Source organism: Syngnathus typhle, linkage group LG1, assembly GCF_033458585.1.
Source record: "Syngnathus typhle isolate RoL2023-S1 ecotype Sweden linkage group LG1, RoL_Styp_1.0, whole genome shotgun sequence".
NCBI lineage: Eukaryota > Metazoa > Chordata > Actinopteri > Syngnathiformes > Syngnathidae > Syngnathus > Syngnathus typhle.
In genome coordinates, this window is record NC_083738.1 from 26,244,308 (window position 1) to 26,260,485 (window position 16,178).

General features: G+C 42.9%; 3 protein-coding genes, 2 long non-coding RNA genes and 3 other non-coding genes across 15 annotated transcripts in view; 1 reads left to right on the plus strand and 7 right to left on the minus strand.

Annotated features, from left to right (window-relative positions):
* Positions 1-693: 693 nt before the first annotated feature.
* Positions 694-8,541, minus strand: LOC133159728 (fos-related antigen 1-like). Of its 2 annotated transcripts, XM_061287043.1 has the most exons (4): positions 8,256-8,541; positions 7,481-7,591; positions 1,105-1,608; positions 694-1,001 (listed from the first exon to the last, which is right to left on the minus strand). In XM_061287043.1, the coding sequence occupies exons 1-4, from the start codon at positions 8,343-8,345 to the stop codon at positions 867-869; spliced, it is 840 nt and encodes a 279-aa protein (XP_061143027.1). In that variant the 5' UTR covers positions 8,346-8,541; the 3' UTR covers positions 694-866. The 2 variants fall into 2 exon arrangements, with proteins under 2 accessions (XP_061143027.1, XP_061143034.1); XM_061287050.1 differs by having other exon boundaries at positions 797-1,608; positions 8,256-8,538.
* LOC133159765 (uncharacterized) lies at positions 1,937-6,684 on the minus strand. Of its 2 annotated transcripts, none has more exons than XR_009715744.1 (2): positions 6,419-6,684; positions 1,937-2,352 (listed from the first exon to the last, which is right to left on the minus strand). It is a non-coding gene; the product is annotated as an uncharacterized LOC133159765 (long non-coding RNA). The 2 variants fall into 2 exon arrangements; XR_009715745.1 differs by having other exon boundaries at positions 1,937-2,412.
* Positions 8,542-9,081: 540 nt separating the features above from the next.
* Positions 9,082-16,178, plus strand: part of arl2 (ADP-ribosylation factor-like 2) — a 150,664-nt gene continuing 143,567 nt past the window's right edge. Inside the window, exons 1-5 of one of the 3 annotated variants that reach the window (XM_061287069.1) lie at positions 9,082-9,280; positions 9,402-9,512; positions 9,626-9,788; positions 9,849-9,929; positions 9,989-10,138. In XM_061287069.1, the coding sequence (XP_061143053.1) occupies positions 9,216-9,280; positions 9,402-9,512; positions 9,626-9,788; positions 9,849-9,929; positions 9,989-10,123 (555 nt within the window). In that variant the 5' untranslated portion in view covers positions 9,082-9,215 and the 3' untranslated portion in view covers positions 10,124-10,138. Of the gene's footprint in view, positions 9,281-9,401; positions 9,513-9,625; positions 9,789-9,848; positions 9,930-9,988; positions 10,335-16,178 lie in introns of those variants that run through there. The other 2 variants (XM_061287080.1, XM_061287061.1) reach the window with 2 other exon arrangements.
* LOC133160389 (uncharacterized) lies at positions 10,896-13,181 on the minus strand. Of its 4 annotated transcripts, none has more exons than XR_009715871.1 (8): positions 13,153-13,181; positions 12,630-12,718; positions 12,524-12,548; positions 12,307-12,326; positions 12,087-12,140; positions 11,471-11,907; positions 11,173-11,235; positions 10,896-10,988 (listed from the first exon to the last, which is right to left on the minus strand). It is a non-coding gene; the product is annotated as an uncharacterized LOC133160389 (long non-coding RNA). The 4 variants fall into 4 exon arrangements; XR_009715872.1 differs by lacking the exon at positions 13,153-13,181 and having other exon boundaries at positions 11,471-11,705; positions 11,866-11,907; positions 12,630-13,146; XR_009715869.1 differs by lacking the exon at positions 13,153-13,181 and having other exon boundaries at positions 12,630-13,146.
* LOC133165563 (small nucleolar RNA SNORD31) lies at positions 11,059-11,129 on the minus strand. Its single transcript, XR_009717620.1, has one exon. It is a non-coding gene; the product is annotated as a small nucleolar RNA SNORD31 (small nucleolar RNA).
* Positions 11,302-11,427, minus strand: LOC133165567 (small nucleolar RNA SNORD22). The gene has a single exon (XR_009717621.1). It is a non-coding gene; the product is annotated as a small nucleolar RNA SNORD22 (small nucleolar RNA).
* Positions 11,775-11,839, minus strand: LOC133165557 (small nucleolar RNA SNORD29). The gene has a single exon (XR_009717618.1). It is a non-coding gene; the product is annotated as a small nucleolar RNA SNORD29 (small nucleolar RNA).
* On the minus strand, positions 13,561-15,160 carry sb:cb1058 (uncharacterized protein LOC394209 homolog). Its single transcript, XM_061286012.1, has 2 exons — positions 14,597-15,160; positions 13,561-14,137 (listed from the first exon to the last, which is right to left on the minus strand). The coding sequence occupies exons 1-2, from the start codon at positions 15,020-15,022 to the stop codon at positions 14,009-14,011; spliced, it is 555 nt and encodes a 184-aa protein (XP_061141996.1). The 5' UTR covers positions 15,023-15,160; the 3' UTR covers positions 13,561-14,008.

Here is a 16,178-nt window from a genome sequence, read left to right on the forward strand (position 1 = left end):
ACTTTGAAACCGTGTCCCTAGTATGAAACCCTTTGAAAACCTAAATCTAGTTTGAAACCCTAGTTTAAATCCGTAACCTTAGTTAGAAACCGTAGTTGAAAACCCTAACCCTAGTTTGAAACCGTACTTAACGAACTTGTTCAGTTCTTAGTCATCATGACATCACAAATGACAAAAACATCACCTTGTCCCTATTTTTTGATTATTGATAAAATGACCATGTACAGAACAGCTTTTTGTTAGTTAGAAAAAAAAATTACCACGTTTTGTCATGATGTACAATGAACGTGCATTTTGTTGCACAGAACCACTTGTGACCACAAGATGGCGTCAGTCTGCGTCTCAAACTGGAGGGCGCTACCGAATTCATTGACCACATACAATAAAAATCTCTAAAGCAATGAAATGCCAATGACTTTTTTTTTTATTGTTCCCAGCATAATTCAAAAAGACCTCTACCACAAAATAACCCCAATTTTAAACTCTAAATATAAGTTAAAACGCTACTTTAAAAGGCTGAATTTAAAACTCCAACCCTAGTTTGAAAATCTAATTAGAAACCATAACCCTATTTTAAAACCCTACTTTGAAACCCTAATTGTAGTCTGAAACCTTAAGCCTACTATAAAACCCTATTCAGAAACTAGTTTGAAAATCCTCACTTATCTCTTACCTTTAAAAATGAGAAATCTATTATTTCTAATCAAGCCATTTTTATTACTCTTCATTTAGTTAGTTAGTTCACAATAGCTGCTTTGCGAAAATTGCACCAAAAAATAACTGTGAAATCAGTGGATCAGTTGACAGCCAATGTTACTCATTGAGATTAAATAAATAAATATGCAAATGAACATGGAATGTAACCCCTAAATTTTGAAAAAAGGAAATAACACAAGTGAAAGTAAAGAGGGCCCCGTGTCATAATCCTGTAGTTTCCACGGGTACTTACGGCAAAAAAAGACCACCACGACCTTTTTTTTTTTTTGGTTGACCTTAAAGAGTGGTGGGATTATTGTCCGCACTCAGAATCCAGTCATTTTCCTCCAGGAAGGTAGATAGCGACAGCTCTTCCGGGTACGGCTCCACCAAAGGGAAAAATCCGTCTGAAGTGTTGGGCGGAACGGGAATCGAACACGGCAGGGACTCGAGCCTTGGCGTTATCTGACTCGGCTTTAAGGTCCCATCGGCGTTGGTCTGCGCCGATATTAAAGCGTTCTTGTATTTATGCGGGTCGAGCGGCGGCGCTCCCGGATCTTCAATGGGGAACATTTCAGATGTGACTGAGAGGATGTCTTCGGGGTGAAGCGTGGAGAAGGTGGACGAGGGCAATTCTATGCGGGTGTCATTGCTAAACAGCGAATGAGGAGCGTGTGTAAACAGGGAAGAAGGGACTAAATCAGATGAGGGCATTGGATGAGGGGTTTCACCAAGCTCCGCTTTGGAGGTGACAGACGTGGAAGTCTGGAGGGCGTCCACCTGCACGGAACCTCGGAGGACACAAAAGGGCCGGTGGCGCTCCAGGGCGCTGTTGTAGTGACGGATCTCTTTTTTTAACGCTTTGATTTCCTTTTCCAGGGCGGAATTCGAAGCTTCCAGAGTCAGGAGCTCCTAAGAGAGGGGAGAAAAAACAACAATATTAATAAAAAAAAAGATATTAAAAGTGAAGACAATTTGCAATTTTAGTAATGACACACGAATTTGATGCACAATTTGTCTTTGCGGGCCACGTAAAATGATGTGGCGGGCCGTATCTGGCCCCCGGGCCTCGGGTTTGACACATGTGATGTACGCCGAGCTTTAATATATAAATATTTGGTTGTTACTTAAAGTATTTGTGGGGATTACTACACTCTTACAAAAATGTCATGTTGGGCTTTTGGGTGAAATTTAAGGATGAAACTACGCACCACAACTTTTGAATGTCAACTTCTAGTCAAGTCAAGTCAAGTCAAGTTTATTTGTATAGCCCTAAATCACAAGCAGTCTCAAAGGGCTTCACATAGACAGAAATTGACAATTATTCTCAAAGCATCCCCTGATCTTAAGCTCCCAAAAGGGCAAGGAAAAACTTAAAAACCCCTAGCAGGGGGAAAATGAGAAACCTTGAGAAGGGACCACAGATGGAAGGATCCCCCTTTCAGGATCACCAGGTTGAAATGGATGCAGAGAGGGCACAAATGATACAACATGAAAATCAATTAAATAAAAAGTGGATGTCCATGTCACAGCAGAGGGCTGCCGAAAGGAGCCCTCAATTGTCCTGGCAGTGCTCTTCGAGGAGGTTGAGCTGCAGTTCCCCTATCCTGAATTGGCCACGAGAATCCAGATAGCCGCTGTCAGCATGGGTACCACCTAACCACCTCCCCGGCCGGGGAGGGGGGAGGGAGGGGGTGGAGAGGGAGAGAAAACAAACTCCAGCCGAATCGGCCACTACAGGTTAGTTAAAGGCCATGTCATAGAAATGTGTCTTTAAACGTGTCTTAAATGTTTCTACTGAGGTAGCAGTCCTAATATCCATTGGTAGGGCATTCCAAAGCTCTGGAGCCCGAATAGAAAATGCTCTAGAGCCTGCAGACATTTTCTTAGCCCTCGGTGTCGCTAAAAGGGTAGCGTTTTGCGAAGGAAGGTTACGAGACGGAACATAAGGAACAACTAGGTCGACGAGATATGAAGGCGCTAAGCCATGCAGCGATTTATAGGTTAATAGAAGAACCTTGAAGTCACATCTTAAATGGACCGGAAGCCAATGTAAGTTGGCTAGTATTGGGGTAATGTGATCAAATTTTCTTGTCCGAGAGAGCAGCCTTGCAGCGGCATTTTGTACTAACTGTAGACTTTTGATGCGGGACTTAGGAAGACCCGAAAATAGTACATTACAGTAGTCCAGGCGCGACGTGACGAACGCATGTATAATAGTTTCCGCATCACCGGTCGAAAGGATCGGACGAATCTTTGCAATATTACGAAGGTGAAAAAACGCAATTCTGGTTATATTCTTAATGTGCTTTTGAAAGGAGAGAGTTTGGTCAAATATTACCCCGAGATTAGTTACAGTATCGCTTTGAGTGATAGTACGGTTATCTATAGTTATAGCGGTTTCCTTGAATAAGTGTTGATAACGAGCTGGACCAATTATCAACATCTCAGTTTTATCTGGGTTAAGACGAAGGAAGTTGAGAGACATCCATTGCTTGATCTCCGCAAGGCACTTCTCAAGATTACAACAATCCCGCGGATCTGTCATCGATAACGGCATATATAATTGGGTGTCATCCGCATAGCATTGAAAACTAATATTATATTTACGTATTATGTCCCCAAGCGGAATCATATAAATATTAAAAAGAATTGGTCCGAGAACCGATCCCTGTGGGACACCACATGTAACATTATAGAGCTCCGAGGACGCATTGCCATGGACCACTCGGTGCGTCCTGTTTGATAGATAGGAATGGAACCAGCCTAGTGCTGACCCTGAAATACCAACACAACTTTTAAGACGCCCTAATAAAATATCGAAGTCTACAGTGTCGAAGGCAGCACTAAGATCGAGTAGTAACAGTACAGACGAAATGTTTGAATCCATAGCTACGAGGAGATCATTAGTCACTTTCGCAAGTGCTGTCTCAGTGGAATGATTAGCTCTAAAACCAGACTGAAAAGTGTCGTATCGATTATTGGCGACCATGTAATCAATAAGCTGCTGCGCTACTACTTTTTCAAGAAGTTTTGCTATGAATGGGAGGTTTGAAACTGGCCTATAATTACTGAGACAGTCCGGGTCAAGATTTGGTCGCTTAAGTAACGGTTTAATGATAGCGGTTTTAAAGGCTGTTGGCACTATCCCAGAGGAGACAGACAGATTGATTATATTTAAGACGGACGGTCCTAAAATTTGAAATAATTCTTTAAGTAGTTTGGCTGGAAGAGGGTCGAGTAAACATGTTGTTTGTTTAGCCGCACTAACAATTTGTGTAAGCCTTTCAAGAGACACGCTTTTAAAAGTTGAGAGGGTTGTTGCATGATCATCAGCGTCGGTAAACGGCGTGCTCGACCGAGCGATTGGAATGCTATTCTTGATCTCATCCCTAATGGATTCAATCTTTTGAGCAAAAAATTTCATGAACTCGTCAGCTGAGTGGAAGGAACTATCGGAGGTCGGCTGGCGCAGAGTCAGCTTTGCCACTGTATCAAATAGGTGTTTCGGATTGTTTTTATTGAGATTAATAACTTGCGAAAAATATCGAGTTTTTGCTAAGATAAGCGCATCTTTATATTTCAGGAGGCTATCCTGCCATGCCTGATGGAAAACCTCAAGTTTGGTTAGACGCCATCTGCGCTCATGCTTTCTACATAATTGCTTAAGCGTACGCGTTTCATCTGTGAACCATGGAGTAGGCACTCTACGGCGAGTTTTCAGACGTAACGGCGCCACAGAGTCAATGGCATTTAACAATGTCGCATTGAATTCATTCGTAAGATTATCAATAGAGTCGGCGTATGTGAGAAAATTAGTGGTTGCCGGCGACAGTATTTCAGATAGCGCAGTTGCAGTCATAGAGTTGAAATGACGGCTCCTATAATGCTGATTGCTCTCTTGTCTTTGACAAGGAACTATAATTTCAAACTTTATTAAGTAATGATCAGACAAAACAGTAGTGTATGGCAGTACTGCTATATTTGAGGTTGCAAGTCCTCGGGATAATACCAGATCTATGGTATTTCCATTCTTATGCGTTGCTGCCTGTACAGCTTGCGTAAAACCAAAGGTATCAGTTAAAGTCTGAAACGCCGAAGTAAGTGGCTCTGACGGTAAATTCATGTGGATGTTGAAATCGCCCATGATAATTATATTATCCGCATTGGTTACGAGATCAGCCACAAATTCTGAAAATTCATCCAGGAAGCCAGAGTAAGCCCCGGGTGGACGGTAAATAACAACAAGATAAAATGACGGTAAAGCGGTGGATCGGACAATGAGAACCTCAAATGTTTTAAATACGTTGATCGAACGAGGCCTAAAACTAAGCTCGGAATTCGAGATGAGGGCGACACCCCCACCCTTTTTTCGAGGACGCGCCACATGCGAGCTCACAAAATTTGGAGGCGAGGCCTCATTAAGCGGCATCAGTTCATTAGGTTTTAACCAGGTCTCGCAGAGACCAAAAGCGTTTAGATTATGTTCTGTGATGAGATCATTAACGAGAATGGCTTTCGTATGAAGCGATCTAATATTCATAAAACCAAGTTTAAGTGTAATTGGTCGATCCGGGTGCGTATTTATCGAAGGATATTTATACGAAATGCGAGTAAGATTGTGTTCTCTAAGCCTGACATCACCTCTCAAATGTTTGTTAGCGCGGTGGGCTGATACGACCGTGGGAATCTGATAGTAAATATTTGTTACACGTGTAGAATTATCTGAAACCGGCACCGTTTCCTCAGCAAAACCGGTCGGGGTGGAATGATTGGATTTGTCTACTACCCCAGTAGAAAGTGCGTTTATGTGTACTGTCGCACTATTCAAACTATCACGCTCTAGTCTACACAAGGAGCTATGTGCATGCTGGGAGTCTAGCCTAGCGCTAGTTAACTTTATCTTAACAGACTCCAAACCCATCCTGACAGGTGGTCTAATCACCTGTGACCCGGCCTGCTCTAAAGTGACCTGTCATGTGTGGCTCAAACAGTAATCTATATTCCTAGAAAGAGTGAAGGCGCCTTCACGGTTAGGGTGAAGGCCGTCCTTCCTCAGCAGGTCGGGGCGGCCCCAGAAGGAAGGCCAGTTATCTATGAAATACAGTCCCTGCTTCTTACAGAACCCAGCCATCCATCGATTAAGGGAGACTAATCTACTAAGCCTCTCATCAGTGCCTCTCCCAGGCAGGGGGCCAGAGACAAATACTCGATGCCGACTCATCTTTCTAGCGAGATCACAAGTCCTCGCTATGTTTCTCTTTGTGATCTCCGACTGCCTCATCCTAACATCATTGGAGCCGACGTGTATCACTATGTCCGAGTAGCTAGTGTTGATGGAACTACGCTGTTGACTAGACCTATTGCGAGTCAGCTCCCTAAGATTAGCTTCTATGTCGGGTGCTCTGCCCCCAGGAATACACATTACCGTGGCTGGATTTGTAAGCGTAATATTTCGGGTAATGGAGTCACCTATGACCAAAGTGCGAGGGCCAGTAGACCGAGATGACTTTGGACGGCTATGCGTCTTACCTGGCTCATCGCGATTAGCAAGCCGCTTGGGGCTAATGCTAACTGGGCTAGCAGGCTGACTACAGCCCGTGTCTGTATCCGCCACATCTACAGTTATCGCGCAATTCTGCTCTAACTGGCGGACACGTCCCTCTAGCAGGGACAACCTCTCTAAGAGAAGGGTGCAGTTGGTGCACGAAGCCACACAAACCTCTCGATCCGCAGCCATACTTTGTGTCCGATGATCGACGGCAGACAAACGGCCACGAAGCCTCCGCTCTCCCAGGCACTCCAACTGTTTGTATTATTTGTCTCAGGAATGAGTTGAGGCAGGGCGACCAAATGCAGGCCCAGCAAACAGACAGACCGACCGACAGAAGTCCACTTGGACAAGGTTAAAATTCTGACCGTGATCCTGCAGACAGACCGGGGGGGGGGGGAACCAGCCAACAGGAACACTGGGCACGGACGGTAGACGCCAACCTTCTCTAAGTCAGTGTTTCTCAACCACGTTGGTGTGGCGTAAGAGATGTTCAGCTGTGCCGTGGGAAATTGTCTCATATCAATTACAGATCAGGAGAGCCAAACCACTGGTCACATGACATGGTCAGCCACTTTCTAATAGCACATGCGTGGCTAATCGGCGAATCTTGAGATTTCATGTTGGGGAGCGTCGGCACATTTCAGTTTAGATTTGTGCTGCTGGGCGCTCGAACTACCTTGGTGCGGTGACTTTGATTTTATTGTGGCAATATTTATGGAGCTAGTCTAAAACACAAATTCCGGTCATGTTGATTTTTATTACAATATTTATGGAACTGGTCTAAAACAGTAAACCTGTCATATTGATTCTTTTGAATTGTGATAGTGTGCCTCGAGATTTTTTTTTCCAATGAAAAGGTGAAGTGGATGAAAAAAAGTTGGGTGCTCTAAGTGGATGATTGCACTACCCCGCACTTATAGTACATGTTCTTCTTTTTTTTCTTTGACTAAATAAAACAATAAAACAAGGGTCATTTGTTCTTTTGATTACATCATCTGTGTGGAGAGAGAGAGAGAGAGAGAGAGAGAGAGAGAGAGAGAGAGAGAGAGAGAGGGGGGAAGGAAGGGTGGTGCTATTTGAGAGGGACAGCCTTTCTTCTAAAGCATACGCTTTACAAGAAATGGCCTGGCTAGTCCCTACACCCCCCCCCCCCACCACCACCACACACACACACACACACACTGCGGTGGACATATTGACAAGGCAAATCAAAAGCCAATTGCTTCAAACCTGGTGGAGTTCGTCCGCCCTTTCTGTTTGTTTTTGCCGGCTCTTCCGGGCAGCGTCTCGGTTCTTCAGCCGTCTCTTGGTGCCCCTCTTGTTGGCCACCGCCTCGCACTCCTGCCAACGAGATCGCAAAGGCCGGATTTGTCGAAAGTGAATAGTTTATATGGTGTTTTAAAAAGCACATCTGTTCAATTTGGATTGGTTGAGGAGCTTCGTTTGGATAAAAGTAGTGCTTTGCTGCTTTACAGAAATGCATTGAAGTCATTTGAGGAGTTTCACGAATTTAGTGATTTGCTGCCATCTTGTGGCATTGGTAGGCAATTACAGGGGTCTCGATTGTATGATTTTTTATACATTTTTTTAAATTCTACAGACCATGCCAAAATATTAGGAACAGCTCAAAGCACTTTGCTCAATCAATACCAATCCAATATCGCTTGTACCCCAAGAAGGTCGTAGGGACTACCTGAACTGGTTGCCAGCTAATCGCAGGGCACACAGAGACAAATAACATTCCGCACACGCACTCAATCCCATGGGGAATTTGGAGTGCTAAATTGGCATGCATGTTTTTGGAATGTGGGAGGAAACAGGTGGAAATGTTTGCGGGTTCATCTTTGTAGAAGGATGTGGAGAGAATTGGAAGTTCTCACGTGATAACAGCTTGCTTAAAACGACCAACAAATCAGTTAAGTAGAAAGAAAAAACACTTAATTTGTCAAAAAGAATGAATGTGAATCCGTTCAATTCGTCTTATTAAAAAAAGAGGAGAACTTACAGACCCCGGTGTGCTCTCCTCTTTTTCGTCCATCAAGGGAGGGGGAACATCAATGACCCAGCCAGGTGCACGTCCTGGTGCAGGCACCATCGAGTTGGACCTCAGGCTCGAACGTTCAGCTTCTGATAATAGAACTCTCCCAGTCTTGGACCGGAATCCCTTAGGGGGTCGGCTGACTGGGTGACGCACCCAAAATCCGCTTTCACTTTCTCTTTATTTTAAATCTAGAGGCGTTAAAGAATTGGCGTTAATCCGCCACTCCGAACGGCTCCGCCCACTTGTTTTCCCAAGGCGTAACATTAACGTCACGCTTTCCGTTACTTGTAAAAGGACGCCAAATGCTCAGCTAAAAAGGAAACGACTGGGACGTGGGGACAGAAAAAGAAGCGTGTTGTGTCGACGTCATTATTTCCAATTTGTGTGCCGAATTTAGCCAAGCACGTCAGCACACTGTAGTTTTCTAAAACTCCCAAATAACAATAAGCAATAAAAAATAATCTATTTTTCATTAGAAACGCGACGCATGCATTACTGTGAGTATGTTTGATTTAATGACAGCGGGGAAAAAAAATCCAAATAAAAAACTTTTATTAGGAAAAAAAATGGTAATATTACTTAAGTTACCTAGCGTTGTAAGCGGTACCGTTTTTTTACAGACAAATTTTCCCGATTCCAAACCCATTATAGGAAGACAAAATTCCCAGTGTCACGAACGCAACATAAAATTCGTCGTTCACATTGGCCAACCTCAGTGGGGCAGCCGGAAGAGCTTTGACTAATGAACGTGCTCCAAGTGCCAAATTGACCAATAGACGTCGCGTAAGGGGCGGGTCCCTAGTCTACCACTTCCGCGTCTATGCGCGAGCAACTCAAAACATCACGGCTAAAAGAAAATAAGCGATTTCTAAAACAAACAAACAAAAATACTACCCAGAATCGGTCCAGCAGGACGGCATCGCGATGGGTTTGCTAACAATTCTGAAGAAGATGAAGCAGAAAGAGCGGGAGATGCGACTACTGATTCTGTATCCTGTTTGATGCTAACGTTTTCTTGTATCAACGCTCGATGAAGCATTTGTGTTTCGGGTTGAATTAGCATTGCAATCTGGGACGGGTAGGTTCTCCTCCTTGACTTGGCTCGTGCAGAGGTCTCGACAACGCCGGAAAGACGACCGTCGTAAAAAGGTTGAATGGCGAGGACATCAGCACCATCCCGCCTACGTTGGGCTTCAGGATCATCACGTTGGAGCACAGAGAGTAAGAAATCTGGATTAGAAAATCATCTAGGTGTCAATTCACAGATTCCATCAACTCATCTGTGTTGTGTCAGTGACGTCAGAATGCCCCATTTAACATATTTCCTATTGTAGGTACAAATTGAACATTTGGGACGTCGGGGGACAGAAGTCCCTGCGGTCCTACTGGAGGAACTATTTTGAGCGCACCGATGGTCTCGTGTGGGTGGTGGACAGCGCGGACAGACAACGCATGGAGGACTGCAGGCAGGAGCTCCACAAGCTGCTGCTGGAGGAGGTACCACTTATATTGCGCTCAATTTCAATCTGTATTTGATTTGTCCTTTGTGCTACGCAGAGGTTACTCGGCGCTACGTTGTTGGTGTTTGCAAATAAGCAAGATCTACCTGGTGCCTTGTCAGAAGAAGCAATTCAAGCGGTAAGGTTTATTTTTCTGCGATTCTGTGAAGAGGATGGTTACGATTGTTTTATTTTCAGACATTGGGCCTGGATGACATCAAGAACCATCACTGGTGCATTATGGCATGCAGCGCAGTGACGGGACAGAACCTTCTGGAAGGAATGGACTGGCTGTTGGATGATATTTCTGCCAGACTTTTCAATGCTGACTGAAATGTTAACTTATTGGACTTTATTGAGGACACAAGTTTCCGGTTTAATAACAGTACTTTGTAATTTGTTTAGGCTGTAGCACACTTTTCTTTCTTTAACAAGTAGACTGCAAAATTTGGTTTTAAGGGAAATTGAATATTCTGTCCAGTATGTTCTACACACACCCCTGCCTGTCCGTAAACGTGACTGATTAAAAGCGCATTTGTGGAAATATAGTGGATCAGTTAAATTCAATGTTGAACGAAGTCAATTTCAGCCATGTGACTTAATACACCTGAAAGGCGGTGATTAGACAGACTTCATTGTCATTTTGTAAACACTTGGTGCACAAAACGAAATTTCGTTACATACGGCACTCAATGTAATATTTGGGCTGAATGAAAAAGTGAAATTTCTATATAAATATGAAATAAAATAAGTATAAAGTGCAGCAGTGATGAAGTATGTAAACAGTGCAGGAAACAAACAGTATTTACAAAGTGTGCAGAGGAATGCTAAGTCTGATGACAGGAGGGAAAATAACTGTTGCAGAACCTGGTATACCTGCAGCAGAGGGTAGCAGGGAGAACAGTCCTTGGTGGGGGTGTAATGGGTCACTGATAAATACAGGCTCGGGACACGCAGTAGTAGATTCAACTTATTACCAAATACAAGTTCTTAAATATTTCATAATGCACAATTAACCAGAACAGTCTAGATAAGAGCAGCAGATAATAGTAAACGTCTGACTGTCCCTTGATAAATCAAAAGTGAAGACGCAAAACAAAAAAGGTTAGGATTTTTTTCCAATTTTATTCAAATGTGTTTCATATGTGAGGGAAAATTTGCGATGCTATCTTTAAATCTTCAAAGCAGTCACTCCAGTCTGCGGAAGAAAATGAATTCCAGTCATTGCCAGAAATATACAACTCTTAATTTTAAACATTTCTTTTAGTTCAAGATCATAAAATACCAATCAGTCATGAAATTTCAGACTGGGGCGGTAACATGAATAATCATTTCTTTCAAAAATATTTACATATTTAAAAAAAAAACAAAAAAAAACATACAAACATGGCTGATGAAGGCAATTCAAACGTCCCAGCCGGTGACATGTCACTCCAGCTTGCCATCTGAAAAGACAACACTCATTAGCCACATTTGACATCAAGAAGCGAGTTACCACGGTACAGCAAGTTTCCTTTCAGACTGTTGGAAACTCCAACAAGCTGTCCCCTTCTTGCCATGGCAACACCAGTGGGTTCCCCTTTACAGGTCTGGCGTCAACACATGGCGTAAGACGTGCGTGTGTGACATCACCAAGGAAACTCACTGACCATGTTGACCTGCGTGTGCTTTACTGCTCACCTGGTGGCTGCCGTGCACCAAATCTATTCAAACCTGCCGGAACAGAAAAAAAAAAAAAAAAAAAAAAAGGAGTTAAGTTTGGCCGGGGGTACTTCCAATTGTGACTATTCAATTACGATTGCTGTCAGATTAGTGTTTCTCATCAGTATTCAGACGAACGAGATTCCAATATTGTCTCATCACTTTCAGCAGACAAGCACCAATGAGCCTTTTTGCACACCGACTCACCTTCAACCTGTTGAAAGACAAAGACTTTAGTTTCTGTTCAATTCTCGTATGGGGAAATGTACAAAGAGGCTTGGCGGGTGCTCAGGAGTTAGTGTCTTTTCACTGTAAATCAAAGTGAGCTAAGTTTCTTCATCATTGCACCCATTAAAAGTAATTCAAGCACTTACGTTTGACGTGTCATCTCCGTCGTGCCTCTTGTCATTTGGCAGCTGCCACAAGAGAAAAAAAAATCTCAGTTCAAGTGCACTTGTGCAATAAGATTTAGAGTCTGCTAGCCAAGTAAGATCAGAATCCAGTTTGGCATCATGGATTTCAGCCATATGCTTGTCAAAAAAATTCATCATTTAAAACCAGCAAATGTACATTTCCTGTCAAATCAAAGCCACACCTCGTCATGAGTTGGTCAACATCTGACCCAACAGTTCCAGAATTTTTTTTCCATCTGCAAACAGAAGGGAAAGTCATATTCTGAAAATTGAACTTTATAGGTGGCAAAGAAAGCTGCTCAGAATCATAAATTGAATATCGTCAAAGACCAATTCAGCCAGAGAGAGTTCTAGAATTCATCACAGCAGCCATGGTAATTTTTGGGAAAGAATTAAAATTACCTTTAGATCAGAAGACCATCCTGCAAGGAGAAACAAACAATTCGCATTAAAACAGTTTATAGTCGATAACATTACGTTTACAACTGCTTCATGCAACTCAGAATTCGATACATTTTCATCCAGTTGAGTCAGTGAGAGAGTTCAAAGTTCACATCACTGCAGCATGACAACGCAAAGCAAATCAGAAGTACAACTGGGAAAAAGTGGTAATAAATACCATCGGCTTCTTGCATTCTTTCCATCTGAAAACACAAAAGGCTCATTTAATAATGCTTCATTGCATCACTTAAATATTTATGTACGGAGTTTAATAGCAGCAATACCTGATGCTAACGTAGCTTCTCGAACACGCTGCATCTGCAAGACAGAAGCACGAGGTGCTAGCTTTAGCATCAACCATGTGGACTACATGCTGGAAAAATGGCACATTTTATAAGTCTTTCCAAAAAACTTGTCTCACGTCAGAATAAAAAAGTACAATCACAGTCAGTCAGAACAGGTCTGTGAAAAGTATCATCATAGAGACGATGGAAAGAGAGCCAAAACGGGCCAAAAAGGTTCAACTCCGAGGTAACACTTTAAAGGTGTAATTAGATTTCATTTGTAAAGATATATAAATAATCATTAACAAAAAAATTATAGATCAAAATTATAACAAGTATAGAGGACGAAAAATGTGCGCGATCGGCACACTGAAATCCAGCCAACACGAAGCCAGCTTTGAGCAAATAAGATAATTCCCCAATGTTAGATAAAGTATCCATCGGAACAACCCAATTCTAAAATGGATTCTAAGACTACTTGCGAGGGGATGAAATAATGTAAAGCAAGCAATCGGCTTCTTACCTCGGCGTACGGAAGCCAAGAAAGAGGACGAAAAGATGGCTGCTTCCGGTTTATATACACACACCACGTGACTCCGCCCATTCCTCAACTTTTTTTTTTTAATCCCCAACGCTTGCCGAAAAACGGTTGATGGTAGAACAATTTTTATTTTCGCTAGAGCCGTCACAGAAGTATTGTTTATATATTTAAGTGCATATAATTGTCGAAATACGTCGCATGTATCATCAGAAGGGACATTTTTCTTCTAAAGCTCTTTGGACGGAAGCGAACTACTGCCACCTATCGGATAAAAGGATGAATGACAGCGGAGTGGAGGACTGAATGTTTTAACGTGACAATGTGAAAAAAATCTTATCGCTCAAGTAATAAAACTAAAATATGTAATCAGATTTAAACATAGCCTCACCTTTTTTATAATCATAACTCTCTTTTCTGCATCACCTGTTTCAATGTTTGCACTAGCATTCAATGCTTTTTATATTCCATCACGACCAAATTAACATTGCATATAAATATATCACTTAACATATAATAAAAAAAACAACAAACAAATTGCTTTTAAATCAATGGTTTTATCTCTCTATTTTGCCCCTCGTGGAGAAAAAAAAAGTCCACCAGAAGACCAAGTGGCTACAGTCTCTCTTGAAATAAATGACAAAACGGGTCCACTATTAAGTCATTGCTTTTTTGAAGGTTACACATCGACACTTTTGTGTTTTCATCATGCTAAACCTGCGGAAAAACTCCAAATAGTGAACCTGACATAATGAACAAATAACTTCCAATAAATAATCAGCATCATGCCATCAATGGGAGATCCGGCATCATGATTAGCTGAATCGTTATCGCTGAGCTTCTACTGGAACTCGGCCAGCACGACATTATGCTGATGCTTCTTTTGGGACGGAATGACAGGCGTGAGGGTCACGCTGTAGATGTTGGCCACAAACGCCTCCCAGCCTCTCCGAAAAGCTCGGTCGACAGCCTGACGGGGAAAAAATAAAAAAAAGAAAGAACGATAAATGCGAGTTCAGGTGAATGATTTGCTCGTCACTGAGCGTGAGTGACATCAAGATAAGAGTTGGCCGTACGTGGCTGACAGACCTCCGCCCCGCTCCACATGACAGATTCATAGTCCAGTCTTGTAAACCTTCCTCCACAAAAGGGGCTTACGTAACCTTTGAGGGTTTAACGTTTAACCAAGGGCCATTCATGCGAGGATGGAATTTATTTATTACCTCCACCAAGCATCGTGTTTGTTGGCGGGGAACCTTCTGTCGACAGTTTTATTTCTCAAGTGTGTAAACATACCTTGGTGCAACCAAACATTTCCACATTAATTGAAATAAAGTTTTCTACCATATTGTCTAAGGCGTTTCTTAATGGTACCTGATTGATGCAGTTTCCAAAAATGTTCAAATCTAGTCCGAGGATTGCGTCTCACCTTACGATATGCTTTCATCGAATTCCTCTTGACCACCTTCATGACTACCTCCTGCTCTCTCTTCATCCATGTCTTGTCTCGGATCAGCACCCGGTCGTCGGCATCCTCCTGGGAAGGAACGGGCGTGAGCCGGTCCCCCCGGTGAGGGGCCTGGTGTCCCTCCAAGACCTGGGGGCTCTCCAGAGGTAGCGCCTGCTTCTGCTTCCTCCTGGAGCTTCTTCTCCTCCACCTGCCGCTGGGTGTCCGCCGCGTGAGGGTCTCACCGTCGTCCACTTCACTCCCTGCGTCCGCCACCAAATTGTCTGACAGCGGGGCACTTTCTGGTTCATCCAGGCGGTCGTAGAAGCCACCGGATTTGTCCAGGAACTTGGGGGCTCGGAGGGAACCCCGCGCGGAACTTTTCCTGGACTCTTTGCTGATGGTCATCCTCCCGGTTTGATGTGTGTGCGCTTCTCTTGTTCACCTCTGGAGTTTTTCTCAAAGGGGGCGGGAATCGGTGGGAGAGATTAGTTATACAATCTTCAACGCTATCTCCTGGTCGGGATCGTTTGGAGGTAGGACAAACCGGCCAAGTCGATGTGTCTTTAAATGTTTGTGTGCTTTTAAAACTGTTTTTAAAAACTAAACTGTTTCCGAGCTGACCGATTTTTGAGAATTACAATTTTCTTTGTAATTGGAGGAATACAATTTAAAAAAAACTGAGTTTCACCAGGTAATGTGAATGTAAATAATTGTCGATAAACCAAAATGTCCAAAAGAATGTGAGCGCGTGGGCAAATGAATAACTCGGGAGGTTGGAATTAGCGATCCGCCCCAAACACACATACACACTAGATGACGAATGTCAACACAGGGAGTTGGGCGTTGTGTGCACACACGTGTGTCGGCCACATGCGAACAGCACACACAACAAAATCTCACCGTAGTGAAATCAGATCTCCATGACGACCGTCAAGCAGACTCAAATTGCAGTTGAGATAGCGATGCTTTCCACCAACCTAAAATGTGTCGATAAAGCACAAGCAAAAATTAGTCGTTGACTGTAATATTAAGACCTTCAAAAGTCATAATTAAATTGATACATAAATTGCATGTACCTGATATTTGTTGTTGTGGTAGCTTGGACTTCCATGTGTATTTTTCCACTTGAACAAAATACACCTACCGTTTTTTTCCATGTATAATGCGCAAAATTTAACTAATTTATTGTCCTAAAATCTGGGGTGCGCATTATACATGGGTACAATTATATACATTTTTTAAATCCGGATATCATACGGAGGCCACCATTACAGATGCGCTCTCTTCTCTGCTGTTCACTTCAAACACAATGCTCTGGTATCAGACGCTTGCTCGATCACCTGCTCGTTTGCTGTCAAAATGTACCCTAGACAAATCCGAAACATTTCTTCGCTATCGAGTTTGCTAGCGCATGCGCAGTGATACTGACCGGCAGAATAACATCCGGTTGTTCCCAAAGATGATCTTTTTTCTGAAATAATTTTGCGTTTACGGACTTAAGTAGGAGTCAAAATTTTTAGGGTGCGTATTATACATGGGGGAGCATTATACATGGAAAAAA

Excerpts from the sequence above, each read along its gene's own strand:
- LOC133159728 (XM_061287043.1), bottom strand. The coding sequence starts at position 8,345 with ATGGTGCCTGCACCAGGACGTGCACCTGGCTGGGTCATTGATGTTCCC. Across the intron at positions 7,592-8,255 it reads AGGAGAGCACACCGGGGTCT|GAGTGCGAGGCGGTGGCCAA; the intron begins GTAAGTTCTCCT and ends TCTCGTTGGCAG. Across the intron at positions 1,609-7,480 it reads GGGCGGACGAACTCCACCAG|GAGCTCCTGACTCTGGAAGC; the intron begins GTTTGAAGCAAT and ends CCCCTCTCTTAG.
- sb:cb1058 (XM_061286012.1), bottom strand. The coding sequence starts at position 15,022 with ATGACCATCAGCAAAGAGTCCAGGAAAAGTTCCGCGCGGGGTTCCCTC. Across the intron at positions 14,138-14,596 it reads CGATGAAAGCATATCGTAAG|GCTGTCGACCGAGCTTTTCG; the intron begins GTGAGACGCAAT and ends TTTCCCCGTCAG.